General features: G+C 47.6%; 1 protein-coding gene across 1 annotated transcript in view; it reads left to right on the top strand.

Moving 5' to 3' along the window:
- The first annotated feature begins 4,875 nt into the window (after positions 1 to 4,875).
- Positions 4,876 to 14,858, top strand: part of CECR2 (CECR2 histone acetyl-lysine reader) — an 85,745-nt gene continuing 75,762 nt past the window's right edge. The window contains exon 1 of the mRNA XM_089671847.1: positions 4,876 to 4,989. Within this exon, the coding sequence (XP_089527973.1) occupies positions 4,876 to 4,989 (114 nt within the window). The remainder of the gene's footprint in view (positions 4,990 to 14,858) is intronic.

Here is a 14,858-nt window from a genome sequence, read left to right on the forward strand (position 1 = left end):
GCAACTCCGCGGAGGACACGACTGTCCACCCAAAGTGTGGAGAGACTCACGTTTGTGAAAATGAATCAGGCGTGGATTAGTCTGGATTTCAAACCACCAGTTCCTGACACAACTGACTAAATCCGCCATGAATCATGCCCCAAACATGTGCCACTTTCAGGTCTCCTCACACTGCTGGTGTGTTCCATTTTTTGTCATAGGGTGCTGGCAGATTACGGGCCTCCCATAGCTGCTGCCAGGCCCCTAATCTGCCATGGGCCCCTATACCGCCTCCTCATGCTGCTGCCAAGTCCAGAGTCTGTCATGGGTCCCTGTACGGCCTCCCATTGCTGCTGTCTCCATCGCCACACTCTGCCATGTGCCACTTTCAGGTCTCCTCACACTGCTGGTGGGTTCCATTTTTTGTCATAGGGTGCTGGCAGATTACGGGCCTCCCATAGCTGCTGCCAGGCCGCTAATCTGCCATGGGCCCCTATACCGCCTCCTCATGCTGCTGCCAGGTCCAGAGTCTGTCATGGGTCCCTGTACGGCCTCCCATTGCTGCTGTCTCCATCGCCACACTCTGCCATGTGCCACTTTCAGGTCTCCTCACACTGCTGGTGGGTTCCATTTTTTGTCATAGGGTGCTGGCAGATTACGGGCCTCCCATAGCTGCTGCCAGGCCCCTAATCTGCCATGGGCCCCCGTACCGACTCCTCATGCTGCTGCCAGGCCCGTAATGTGTCATGGGCCCCTGTTGTCGCTTGTTGGCATATTCCGCTTGTTCAGATGCTCCTTCTCCTGCTACTCCTCTTCACGGATTCCGTCAGCAGTCTTTCTTGGAATCCGTTTCCAAGAGACAACAGTTTGCGAGCACGCACCCGACGGTGCAGAAGCTGAACGTCCTCCTGTCCAAGTTGCTGCTGCCAGGCTCGTAATCTGTCATGCGCCCCTGTACCGCCTCCTCATGCTGCTGCCAGGTCCAGAGTGTGTCATGGGTCCCTGTACGGCCTCCCATTGCTGCTGCCAGGCCCGTAATCTGCCATGGGCCCCCGTACCAACTCCTCATGCTGCTGCCAGGCCCGTAATCTGTCATGGGCCCCTGTACCGCCTCCTCATGCTGCTGCCAGATCCAGAGTGTGTCATGGGTCCCTGTACGGCCTCCCATTGCTGCTGTCTCCATCGCCACACTCTGCCATGTGCCACTTTCAGGTCTCCTCACACTGCTGGTGGTTTCCATTTTTGTCATAGGGTGCTGTATGGCCTCCCATTGCTGCTGCCTCCACCGCCACACTGTGGCTCCACACTCTGGTTTTGGCCCCGTGACTGCCCAAATGAGTGAAGTGTGTGGTGATTCTAAGATCGACGGCACTCATCTGCATGTCATACTGACTGTCTGTATTATTTCTCTTCCCCAGCAGACTCCAAGGGCATTTAAATTAAAGGTACAGTGTTCTGCACTAATATAAAGTCTCTCTGAAGCCTAGAAACACCCTTTTATAAGTTAAATTCGCAGCGAATATATTCGACTCGAATCAAAATTTTTCCACGAATTCGCCGAATCAGTCGAATCGAATTTTTGAATACTTCGCTCATCTCTAGTAGTGTACATTGTGTAGTGTGGTGTACATTGTGTTGTATTGTAGTGTACATTGTGTAATGTCGTATATACATAGTGTAGTGTACATTGTGTTGTATTGTAGTGTACATTGTGTTGTATTGTAGTGTACATTGTGTAACGTCGTATATACATAGTGTAGTGTACATTGTGTTGTATTGTAGTGTACATTGTGTAGTGTAGTATATACATTGTGTAGTGTACATTGTGTACAGTGTGTTGCGCTGTCGTGTACATTGTGTAGTGTACATTGTGTAGTGTGGTGTACATTGTGTAGTGTACATTGTGTACAGTGTGTTGCTCTGTGGTGTACAGTGTGTTGCACTGTAGTGTACATTGTGTAGTGTAGTATATATATTGTGTAGTGTACATTGTGTACAGTGTGTTGCGCTGTGGTGTACATTGTGTAGTGTACATTGTGTAGTGTGGTGTACATTGTGTAGTGTAGTATATACATTGTGTAGTGTACATTGTGTACAGTGTGTTGCTCTGTGGTGTACAGTGTGTTGCACTGTAGTGTACATTGTGTAGTGTAGTATATATATTGTGTAGTGTACATTGTGTACAGTGTGTTGCTCTGTGGTGTACCGTGTGTTGCACTGTGGTGTACAGTGTGTTGCTCTGTGGTGTACATTGTGTAGTGTAGTATATATTGTGTAGTGTGGTGTACAGTGTGTTGCTCTGTGGTGTACAGTGTGTAGTGTACATTGTGTACAGTGTGTAGTGTGGTGTGCAGTGTGTATAGTATGGTGTACAGTGTGTTGCTCTCTGGTGTACAGTGTAGTGTGTACAGTGTGTTGCTCTGTAGTGTATATTGTGTACAGTGTATAGTATGGTGTACAGTGTAGTGCGGTGTGCAGTGTATAGTATGGTGTACAGTGTATAGTATGGTGTACAGTGTAGTGTGGTGTACAGTGTATAGTATGGTGTACAGTGTAGTGTGGTGTGCAGTGTATAGTATGGTGTACAGTGTAGTGTGGTGTGCAGTGTATAGTATGGTGTACAGTGTAGTGTGGTGTGCAGTGTATAGTATGGTGTATAGTGTAGTGTGTACAGTGTAGTGTGTGTAGTGTATATTGTGTACAGTGTATAGTATGGTGTACAGTGTGTTGCTCTGTAGTGTATATTGTGTACAGTGTATAGTATGCTGTACAGTGTGTTGCTCTGTGGTGTACAGTGTAGTGTGTACAGTGTGTAGTGTATATTGTGTACAGTGTATAGTATGGTGTACAGTGTGTTGCTCTGTGGTGTACAGTGTAGTGTGGTGTGCAGTGTATAGCATAGTGTACAGTGTGTAGTGTGTACAGTGTATAGTATGGTGTACAGTGTGTACAGTGTGTATAGTATGGTGTACAGTGTGTACAGTGTAGTGTGTACAGTGTGTTGCTCTGTAGTGTATATTGTGTACAGTGTATAGTATGGTGTACAGTGTAGTGTGGTGTGCAGTGTATAGTATGGTGTACAGTGTAGTGTGGTGTGCAGTGTATAGTATGGTGTACAGTGTAGTGTGGTGTACAGTGTATAGTATGGTGTACAGTGTAGTGTGGTGTGCAGTGTATAGTATGGTGTACAGTGTATAGTATGGTGTACAGTGTAGTGTGTACAGTGTAGTGTGTGTAGTGTATATTGTGTACAGTGTATAGTATGGTGTACAGTGTGTTGCTCTGTAGTGTATATTGTGTACAGTGTATAATAAGGTGTACAGTGTGTTGCTCTGTGGTGTACAGTGTAGTGTGTACAGTGTGTAGTGTATATTGTGTACAGTGTATAGTATGGTGTACAGTGTGTTGCACTGTGGTGTACAGTGTAGTGTGGTGTGCAGTGTATAGTATGGTGTACAGTGTAGTGTGGTGTGCAGTGTATAGTATAGTGTACAGTGTGTAGTGTGTACAGTGTATAGTATGGTGTACAGTGTGTACAGTGTAGTATGGTGTACCGTGTGTACAGTGTAATGTGGTGTACAGTGTAGTGTGGTGTGCAGTGTATAGTATGGTGTACAGTGTGCTGCTCTGTAGTGTGGTGTACAGTGTATAGTATGGTGTAGTGTGGTGTACAGTGTAGTGTGTGTAGTGTATATTGTGTATAGTGTATAATAAGGTGTACAGTGTGTTGCTCTGTGGTGTAGTGTGGTGTGCAGTGTATAGTATAGTGTACAGTGTGTAGTGTGTACAGTGTATAGTATGGTGTACAGTGTGTACAGTGTGTATAGTATGGTGTACAGTGTGTACAGTGTAGTGTGGTGTACAGTGTATAGTATGGTGTACAGTGTATAGTATGGTGTACAGTGTGTATAGTATGGTGTACAGTGTATAGTATGGTGTACAGTGTGTATAGTATGGTGTACAGTGTAGTATGGTGTACAGTGTATAGTATGGTGTACAGTATAGTATGGTGTACAGTGTATAGTATGGTGTACAGTGTAGTATGGTGTACAGTGTAGTGTGGTGTACAGTGTAGTATGGTGTACAGTGTATAGTATGGTGTACAGTGTATAGTATGGTGTACAGTGTGTACAGTGTGTATAGTATGGTGTACAGTGTATAGTATGGTGTACAGTGTATAGTATGGTGTACAGTGTGTATAGTATGGTGTACAGTGTAGTATGGTGTACAGTGTATAGTATGGTGTACAGTGTGTACAGTGTGTATAGTATGGTGTACAGTGTAGTATGGTGTACAGTGTAGTATGGTGTACAGTGTAGTATGGTGTACAGTGTGTACAGTGTGTACAGTGTAGTATGGTGTACAGTGTAGTATGGTGTACAGTGTAGTATGGTGTACAATGTGTACAGTGTAGTATGGTGTACAGTGTAGTATGGTGTACAGTGTAGTATGGTGTACAGTGTGTACAGTGTAGTATGGTGTACAGTGTGTACAGTGTAGTATGGTGTACAGTGTAGTATGGTGTACAGTGTAGTATGGTGTACAGTGTGTTGCGCTTTAGTGTACATTATCTTGTATTGTGTTGCGGAGTTCGGCGTTTTGTTGCCCGGGTAGAGGAATAGTGGGCGGGTGCGGGAGGCGTGCCCCTCTCGTCCAAGACCCTCCCCTGTCTCTTTACAAATCCCGCTGTTCTTTTCAGGGCTCCTCCCCTAGTCCCACCCTTCTCACATTGTCCTTGCACACTGGAGAGTCTAGGCTCTTCCCTCTGCCCCGCCCCGCTCACATTGTCCCAGCACACTGGCCGCCTCAGGCCCCGCCCCTGTCTCCGCCCCGCTCACATTGTCCCCGCAGCTGGGCGCACGCCGTGTCCGGGCTGGGGGCGCCGCTGGGCTCGGGATGCCCCCGGATGACGGTCTGGGGGAGCTCCGCTCCTGCTGGCGGGTCCCGGCCATCGCCCACTTCTGCTCCCTATTTCGCACCGCCTTCCGCCTGCCCGACTTTAGTATAGAGGTAAGTCCGGGGAACAGTGCTCATCACAGTGCCGGGGGAGTGGGGGCAGTGCTCACTACAGTGCGGGGGGAGGGGGGGTAAAAGTTGGCTCGCAATTTTTTTGGATTCCTGTGTGAATAGGATGTCTCCGGCGTCCGGACCGGTAGTCTTCGGAGAACACTAAGAGAGCCACACCGGAGGGATTGTACGGAGGGGCCACAGTGCCGGGGGGTCTGCGGGATAACAGCCTCGGATGTAGAGGGGTACATTACTGGGGGTATCAGAGGTGCAGTGGGGTCACAGTGCTGGGGTACCTGAGGTATGAGGGGGGGGGGACAGCGCCGGGGGTACATGGAGTGTGTAGGGTAACAGTACTGTGGGTATGGGGAGGGTAAAGGGGGTGACAGTGCTGGAGGCTTCAAGGATGAGGAAATGGTAACAGTACTTGGGGCGCCTAAAGTGTTCATGGTAACAGTGCTGGGGATGTTTTATATTAACATTGATGAGGGTGACTAGGATGTAGGGAGGGTAACTGTGCTGGGGTATATGAAGTGTGTAGGGTAACTGTGCTGGGGTACGAAGTGTATAGGGTAACAGTGTATAGGGTAGCAGTGTTGGGGTACACAGTGTATAGGGTAACAGTGCTAGAGTACACGAAGTGTAGAGGGTAACAGTGTTGGGGTACAAAGTGTAGAGGGTAACAGTGTTGGGGTACGAAGTGTAGAGGGTAACAGTGTTGGGGTACGAAGTGTAGAGGGTAACAGTGTTGGGGTACGAAGTGTAGAGGGTAACAGTGTTGGGGTACGAAGTGTAGAGGGTAACAGTGTTGGGGTACGCAGTGTAGAGGGTAACAGTGTTGGGGTACGCAGTGTAGAGGGTAACAGTGTTGGGGTACGCAGTGTAGAGGGTAACAGTGTTGGGGTACGCAGTGTAGAGGGTAACAGTGTTGGGGTACGCAGTGTAGAGGGTAACAGTGTTGGGGTACGCAGTGTAGAGGGTAACAGTGTTGGGGTACGCAGTGTAGAGGGTAACAGTGTTGGGGTACGCAGTGTAGAGGGTAACAGTGTTGGGGTACGCAGTGTAGAGGGTAACAGTGTTGGGGTACGCAGTGTAGAGGGTAACAGTGTTGGGGTACGCAGTGTAGAGGGTAACAGTGTTGGGGTACGCAGTGTAGAGGGTAACAGTGTTGGGGTACGCAGTGTAGAGGGTAACAGTGTTGGGGTACGCAGTGTAGAGGGTAACAGTGTTGGGGTACGCAGTGTAGAGGGTAACAGTGTTGGGGTACGCAGTGTAGAGGGTAACAGTGTTGGGGTACGCAGTGTAGAGGGTAACAGTGTTGGGGTACGCAGTGTAGAGGGTAACAGTGTTGGGGTACGCAGTGTAGAGGGTAACAGTGTTGGGGTACGCAGTGTAGAGGGTAACAGTGTTGGGGTACGCAGTGTAGAGGGTAACAGTGTTGGGGTACGCAGTGTAGAGGGTAACAGTGTTGGGGTACGCAGTGTAGAGGGTAACTGTGTTGGGGTACGCAGTGTAGAGGGTAACTGTGTTGGGGTACGCAGTGTAGAGGGTAACTGTGTTGGGGTACGCAGTGTAGAGGGTAACTGTGTTGGGGTACGCAGTGTAGAGGGTAACTGTGTTGGGGTACGCAGTGTAGAGGGTAACTGTGTTGGGGTCCACGAAGCGTAGAGGGTAACTGTGTTGGGGTCCACGAAGCGTAGAGGGTAACTGTGTTGGGGTCCACGAAGCGTAGAGGGTAACTGTGTTGGGGTCCACGAAGCGTAGAGGGTAACTGTGTTGGGGTCCACGAAGCGTAGAGGGTAACTGTGTTGGGGTCCACGAAGCGTAGAGGGTAACTGTGTTGGGGTCCACGAAGCGTAGAGGGTAACTGTGTTGGGGTCCACGAAGCGTAGAGGGTAACTGTGTTGGGGTCCACGAAGCGTAGAGGGTAACTGTGTTGGGGTCCACGAAGCGTAGAGGGTAACTGTGTTGGGGTCCACGAAGCGTAGAGGGTAACTGTGTTGGGGTCCACGAAGCGTAGAGGGTAACTGTGTTGGGGTCCACGAAGCGTAGAGGGTAACTGTGTTGGGGTCCACGAAGCGTAGAGGGTAACTGTGTTGGGGTCCACGAAGCGTAGAGGGTAACTGTGTTGGGGTCCACGAAGCGTAGAGGGTAACTGTGTTGGGGTCCACGAAGCGTAGAGGGTAACTGTGTTGGGGTCCACGAAGCGTAGAGGGTAACTGTGTTGGGGTCCACGAAGCGTAGAGGGTAACTGTGTTGGGGTCCACGAAGCGTAGAGGGTAACTGTGTTGGGGTCCACGAAGCGTAGAGGGTAACTGTGTTGGGGTCCACGAAGCGTAGAGGGTAACTGTGTTGGGGTCCACGAAGCGTAGAGGGTAACTGTGTTGGGGTCCACGAAGCGTAGAGGGTAACTGTGTTGGGGTCCACGAAGCGTAGAGGGTAACTGTGTTGGGGTCCACGAAGCGTAGAGGGTAACTGTGTTGGGGTCCACGAAGCGTAGAGGGTAACTGTGTTGGGGTCCACGAAGCGTAGAGGGTAACTGTGTTGGGGTCCACGAAGCGTAGAGGGTAACTGTGTTGGGGTCCACGAAGCGTAGAGGGTAACTGTGTTGGGGTCCACGAAGCGTGTAGGGTAACTGTGTTGGGGTCCACGAAGCGTGTAGGGTAACTGTGTTGGGGTCCACGAAGCGTGTAGGGTAACTGTGTTGGGGTCCACGAAGCGTGTAGGGTAACTGTGTTGGGGTCCACGAAGCGTGTAGGGTAACTGTGCTGGGGTCCACGAAGCGTGTAGGGTAACTGTGCTGGGGTCCACGAAGCGTGTAGGGTAACTGTGCTGGGGTCCACGAAGCGTGTAGGGTAACTGTGCTGGGGTCCACGAAGCGTGTAGGGTAACTGTGCTGGGGTCCACGAAGCGTGTAGGGTAACTGTGCTGGGGTCCACGAAGCGTGTAGGGTAACTGTGCTGGGGTCCACGAAGCGTGTAGGGTAACTGTGCTGGGGTCCACGAAGCGTGTAGGGTAACTGTGCTGGGGTCCACGAAGCGTGTAGGGTAACGGCGTCGGGGAACAGGAAGCGTGTAGGGTAGCGGCGTCGGGGGTACTGGAAGCGTGTAGGAGGACAGTGCTGGGGGTATAGGAAGTGTATGGGGAGAAAGCACCGGGAGTGTACATGGAGTGTATCAGGTGACGGCGCTTGGGGTACATGGAGTGTATAGGGTAAAGGTGCCGGGGGTACATGGTGTATGGGGGGACAGCGCGGGGGGTACACGGAGTGTATGGGGGGACAGCGCCGGGGGTACATGGAGTCTATAGGGTAAAAGTGGGGGGGTATTGGGGGCTGACATTGATTATAAGGGTACCAGGAAGGGGGATCCTGTTATTCAGCAGGGTTTGTATTGGCCTCGGCTGGGCATCATTCAGGTGTTGGGGGTATGTGGGGTGCAGAGAGGCAGCAGTGCCTGTAGACCTCAGACCATGGTAGTACATGTGGGGACCGATTGCCCCGTCCTCAGATGTGTGGGGTCACTTCAGGGTACTCGGCCATGTGGCACCTCCTATGCTCTGCCAATGCTTTCATGTTTTGGGTGGATTGTGCCCCTCCCGGGCCTCGTGCTGTGGGTGGAGACTGGACCTCTCTCTGGCCCATCTGGCTGCCAGACGCTACCAGGCAGCAGTTGGTCCCAAAATGTAGGACTCCGTCTGTCAGGCATGGTGTCACATCTCCCGTCTTTGTGTCTCGGGGTCATCTTCTGCTGTGACTCCACAAATCGCCATCACCCTGCAGAAACGGTGGAAATCGTCCAAAGCCCCTTCCCAAGCAGCCCGCTCTGCTCTCAGCTTCCAGCAGTCATGACCGTGTAGGAGCTGTACACTTGTGATGTCACACAGTAGCTCTAGCTTTACCTTTGAGCAGACACTTGATTGGGTGTTCTGGTCCTTCTGCAACCTGGTGTAAAGCTTTATAAATGTCCAATATTGATACATTTGCCGCTTGCACGTGTAATGCTTGGCTCGCAGTCCTACGCTCACCATTTTTGTGACCAATAAAATCGGTTCTTATGCTGATTTGGGGTGACTGCAGAGCCACGCTGTAGGTCAGACACGGAATTTAGGAAGAGTAAAGATCATTTGTTGTTTGCATTGGGGTGTATGCTGTGACTGTGGAACGTTCGTTTCTGTATCTGTATAGCACTTACAGTGCTCAGTTGTGCAAGTGATACAATGAGGGGGTTGATTTACTAAAACTAGAGAGTGCAGAATTGGGTGCAGCTCCGCATAGAAACCAATCAGGTTTTATTACCAAAGCGTAATTGAACAGGCTGAAGTTGGAACCTGATTGGCTATCGTGCACAGCTGCACCAGATTGTACATTCTCCAGTTTTAGTAAATCAGCCCATTCTGTAACTGGCTAAAAATTTCATGCCAGGCCTCTAAAAACAAGTATTGAAATTGCATCCAAAGAGCTTACATTCTAGGCTTACTGTGCAGCTTGGTTTACTTGGTGATAAGTGGCAGTTGTTCAGTGGTTCACATTGTTGGTTACAGTGTTTCTCTCGGTCTGTTTGTTTCTATAACATGTGCAGTGTTGGTCTTGTATCCTTTTAATTTAAGTATTTTTAAAGGCCAAACTTTATTTGTTTTGGATAGAAGAGTAAATAGAATACAATTCCCGGTCTCTTTTTGTCTGGGGAGGTTAACCAAGCTGAAGTTTGGGTGATATCAACCTCTTGCCCTCCAGAGGAATTACCCCCCCCCCCCCCGGCCATTTTTTCCATTACGGCGCTGTTACTGTAACTGACAATTGCGCTGTCCTGCAGTGTTGAACCCAAATGAAATTTCCGTCCTTTTTTTCCCCACAGATAGAGCTTTCTTTCAGTGGTATTTGATTACCTGTGCATTTTTCATTTTTTACGCTATAAAAAAAAAGTCTGACAATTTTGAGAAAATGTTTTTACATTTTGCTATTAAACATGTGCAATAAAAAAATTGTCAGAAATTTAGGCCAAATTGTATTCTGCAATGTCTTTGCTAAAAACAAATTCCCAATACGTGTAAATTAAGTGATTTATGTGAAAGTTATAGAGTTTACAAATGGCGGTATATATACTAGAATTTTTTTTCACTAGTAATGGTGAGGATCAGCAACTTATAGTGGGACTGCGTCGGGCATTCTGACACTGGGGGGAACTGACTCGGTGTCACTGACATCCTCAGTGACACCAATACAGTGATCAGTGCTAATAAAAAGCATTGACAAACCTTTCTGTTTTCATTACATGTCTTATTTTAGACCCAGTGATACTATCATTGGCTCTCTGTGCTTCTCTATGCAATGCAGGCAGATCATGGTTGGTAGGAGGGGCCATCAGGGTGCCGTGCATACTTGAAGACATCACAGCATCCTGCTTCAGCACTCATCTCAAGAGCCCTCCGCACCAATTCAAGCTGTGGGTTGGCTCCTGGGAGGAGCTATGCCAATATCAAAAAGTACTTTTTTGCTCATTTTGGATAGAGCAAGGGAGGATTATAACCTCTTTCAAATTTTTGTTGCCATCTGTGTCCCATCACTGTGATTTCACTTCCTGTTCCATAGTCAAACATGCAGTGAGAGGAAATCCCTGCAAATTAATGGAATTTATTGGGGACCCCCATATCACCAGAACTAGTGTCCCCTCTTACTTTTCTGGGGACAACCCAAAAAATTGGGTTTTACTTTCACTTTTGATGATAATGGTAAACATGACAAACAGAGGGGGGAATCTCCCTAAGGGGGGGCACAGCAATAAAAACTGACTGGGGTTCTAATCCATCTCCACTCTGTCCAAAACTAATAGAATGTTTTGGGTTTAGTTATGGGCAGCAAGTCTGGCCTCTGGAATTAAACAAGGGCTGCATAATGATGTGAATTACACTTGCCTCCCTGATTTACATGACCTTGGTCCCATGGATGTCTGTTAGAGACCTGACTGACCCCTGAGCCTCTGCACACTACATGAGACAGGGACTCTGTACATTTCTCAGTCGGGGACACAGAGGCATGTAAAATATAAGGGCCCATTCACACTTAAAGTGGTTGTAAATCCTTATATGTGCCCAGCGTAGTGATTATCCTCAGGTGATACACAGAGGTTAAACACCTCCTCCTATAGAAGTTGTACCTGTTTATCTGTAGTTTTCTCTGCATCCATCCAAAGTGCAGAATTGTCTAAGCTTTCAGATAGCAGGGGACAGGGAGCTGAAGTTGCACTCTGCAGAGCTCAGTGAGTGCTGATTGGAGGGAAGGGACAAACCCCCCTTCACACAGCACACTGGATCATAGCTGAGGCTGTCAATCACAGGCTGTGTGAGGAGCTTCCTCCCCATCACCTTTTTATCTCTTGGTGTCAGAAGTTATTCATGCTGATAGCAGAGGAAGGAAGCAGCAGACACAAATGACACTTAGGGCTGCTCCTTTGCATCATTGCCATGCTTTAATACGCGTTATGGTACATATTAATAAAATACATTGCATTTAGGCACCCTATTCACTATGAATGGACTACCAACACACTACAATGGTTAATGATGCCTTTTTAAAGATGCAGCACACCACAATAGTTAATGACTTTTTTTTTCTTTTTAAGATGCAGCATACCACAATGCCTGGTGCACTGTGCTTGGGCTGTATCCTACAATATGTTGGGTTACCATTTACAGTAAATGCCACCACAATGCACTGCATGTAGTGTTGCATTGTATGGCATATGCAATACACAAGTGTGAATGGGCTCAGAGACCTGGACTCCTTTTGGTGACAACCAATGGGTGCAAAAGGGGAAATCCTAAATGTCGATGGAAAACTTTGTTCATCCCCCATTTAAGGACCGTGTATGAACATATCTGTAAAACTTTGTTCATCCCCCATTTAAGGACCGTGTATGAACATATCTGTAAAACTTTGTTCATCCCCCATTTAAGGACCGTGTATGAACATATCTATTTAATGGTGCAAATGTACAGGGACATATTTCACATTTGGGTGTTCACGTGTAGTGTACAAGGGATGATTCCAGCTGCCAATCAAATGCAAACTGATAATCATTCCAATTGCAATGAAGAAACAAATATATAATTTGTGTATATTGTTATACCTTTATTTTTATATCTCATTTGTATATCTCATCTTGAGAGTTTGCTGATGTATGGAAGTGGCCCTTTTCTCTGTTGTCAGTTGCCCATGAAGGGTTAAGCCCGCAGAGTGTGGGGCTGTCCTTGCTCCCTCCCGTGGCTCTCTTTTGGGATGCAATCTGCTGGATGTAATGGAAGGGTTTTGTTCTGGGTCCTGTTGATAGTTGGTGGAGGGGAGTGGGCTGGGTGGAGGGGCTCTGGCACTGGGGGAAGCCCCTGTGTTTGTTTTGTTCTAGCCACTTTGTGTCATCTAGGGCCAGCACAGCTTCTGGGAGGGGGACAATGTGATTGAGGTGGGGGACAGGGCTGTGCACAAGTGCTACTTGGATTAACCCATTCAGATTGTGACTTCACATTGTTCCTTTTTACTTATTCCAGTGCTGCAACTTGCAACAGTTTTATCATGAGTCACCAAGTTGTACAACCCTCCAGCTGTGGGAGACACAAACTATGTCTGATTGTTAGATTAAACCCTAAACAGATAAGAACCTGTTCACACTCGTTTCCTGCATTGAAAAGCCCAACCATTAACCTGATTTTGCAAATAGTATGCAGCGTCGTCTTTGCATTCATACCCACTAAACAGGACTATTGGAGTAAAAGCATTTGTGGGTTGTCTGCACCATGCAAAATTACATTGGCCATCACACCTTTTGTTGGACAATCCATTCCAAAACCATGGCCAGTAATATGAAGTTGCCTCCTTATGTGACTAGAACAGCCTCCTCTCTTTCCGGGAAGGCTTTCCAGAAGATTGTGAAGGTCATATATGGGAATTTGTACCCATTTGTTAGGTCAGGTACTGATGTTGGATGAGAAGACCTGGATAGCAGTCAATGTTCCAATTCATCCCAAAGGTGTTCATGTAGGGTTGAGGTCAGGGCTCTGTGCAGGCTACGTGAGTTCCGCCATGCCAAACTGGTCACACCATGTCTTTATGGAGCTTGCTTTTTCATGTCAGAACAGAAATGGACCTTCCCTGAATTGTCCAAGATGTATTTGATTGCTGTAGTATTACCAGTACCTCCACCAAAAACTCCTGAACTCAGGAATTTAGCCATATAGTGTATAATGTATGTTTAGCATTCACATAACACAGTTAGGATTTTCACATTTCCGATGAGGTTTCAAGACTGTCCTCCCATTTTTGGCATATAAGTGATCATTTTGACAAAATATCAGGACAGTGCCCAGGGATGCTGCTGGTTGGAATGTGGAGTAGGGCTAACCTGGTTTCCCTCACAGCCTGTAATTAGGTGGACGCCTAGAATATTAGATGCGCATATTGAGTAAGGTAGGGTCTTTCCCTTCCAAACATCAGATCCCTGTGTATGGCCAGCTGTAGTGAAGTCATTATAGCCTCTTGTCAGTTGGCAGGGTGATACAGCTTCTCTTTGTAGTGTTAATGTGGTTGGAGGAGCCTAAAAAACTTCACAGGGAGGGGGGCCTGTAACCCTTTGCTTGCCAGAGCCGATTATCCTGGGCAACAAAAAGTTTAACTTTTCCACTTTGCTGTATTTTGTCTGAAAGCTCAGGCCCCTCTTGGGGCATTAGAGGGGTTTCCTGAGGGTTCTAGCTCTCATCAGTTGGGTTATGTTTTGTATTTCCCAGTACAGGGGTAATGCTTGAAAAGAGGAGTTACATGATTTTTCAAGCTTTGTATTCTAATGGGCAAAGTGGCTTTTGTGAAGCTTTGTGAGAATGGTATTTCTCTTGGGTGTATTGACATGCAGTTTCCCCCTTACAGTAAGTCGATTCTTAATCAAAAAGGCATCACATCTGGAAAGGCATGGCAGCCCAATTTATGGAGATAGTGATCACAAATTTCTTTTTCAAATGTATTTATTAGGAGTGAGCCTTTAGTAACGCCATGTACACAGGCAGTTATCTATCAGATTTAACCAACCAAGTTCACATTTATATGTGCACACCAGGGGCGGACTGACAACTCATGGGGCCCCCGGGCAATAGGGGATCATGGGGCCCCTGTGTCCTTGCCCAAACTCAAAAAAGCCTATGAAAAAGGTACCAGGGGCATCTCATGGGGCCCCCTACTGACTCTGGGCCCTCGGGCAGTGCCCGAGTTTCCAAATGGTCAGTCCACCCCTGGTGCACACTATCACTATATGTTACTACTACATGTTATCATGCATGTCTCGAGTGCTGTATATGTTCGTTGTTGGGTTTTTTTGTTTTTTGCAGGCATGCAGCCAATCATTTCCTACAGCCCCTCAAAACGCAACAACGCACATTAATTTTTTTTTTCTCAACATAGTACCACAGTGTATGCTTTTCAGTTCATTGAAAAGTTGGGCTTCTTTTTGATGCATGGATGCATTTTGATGGCCCATAGGTAAAATAAGATCACGCAGAAAGGCATGTACAGTATTGCATGTTGAATCTTGAAGGTGCACATTACCACACATGCTATAACATGCTTTAGGGCTCATGTACACTGCATCTGACAAACTCACGTTCAGGAGCATTTCTGCATTTTTTAAAGCAGCCCCTGAACTCTCCCTAATATTTTCCTTTGTGTCCATGTACACTATATTGTTTACAGGCAGTTGAGTTTACAGTCGTTTTTTTGAACGCACTAAACTTGCGTTCAGGAGTAGATTTCATCAGTGTTTCAAACGCTTGTAAACGCGGCTAACCGTGTTTAGAAGCGGTTTTTAACTGTTCTATATCCAAATGTTGTCCAGAGC

Source organism: Staurois parvus, unplaced genomic scaffold (genome assembly GCF_062004578.1).
Source record: "Staurois parvus isolate SC_StPar_1 unplaced genomic scaffold, SC_StPar_1.0 ptg000114l, whole genome shotgun sequence".
Classification (NCBI taxonomy): domain Eukaryota; kingdom Metazoa; phylum Chordata; class Amphibia; order Anura; family Ranidae; genus Staurois; species Staurois parvus.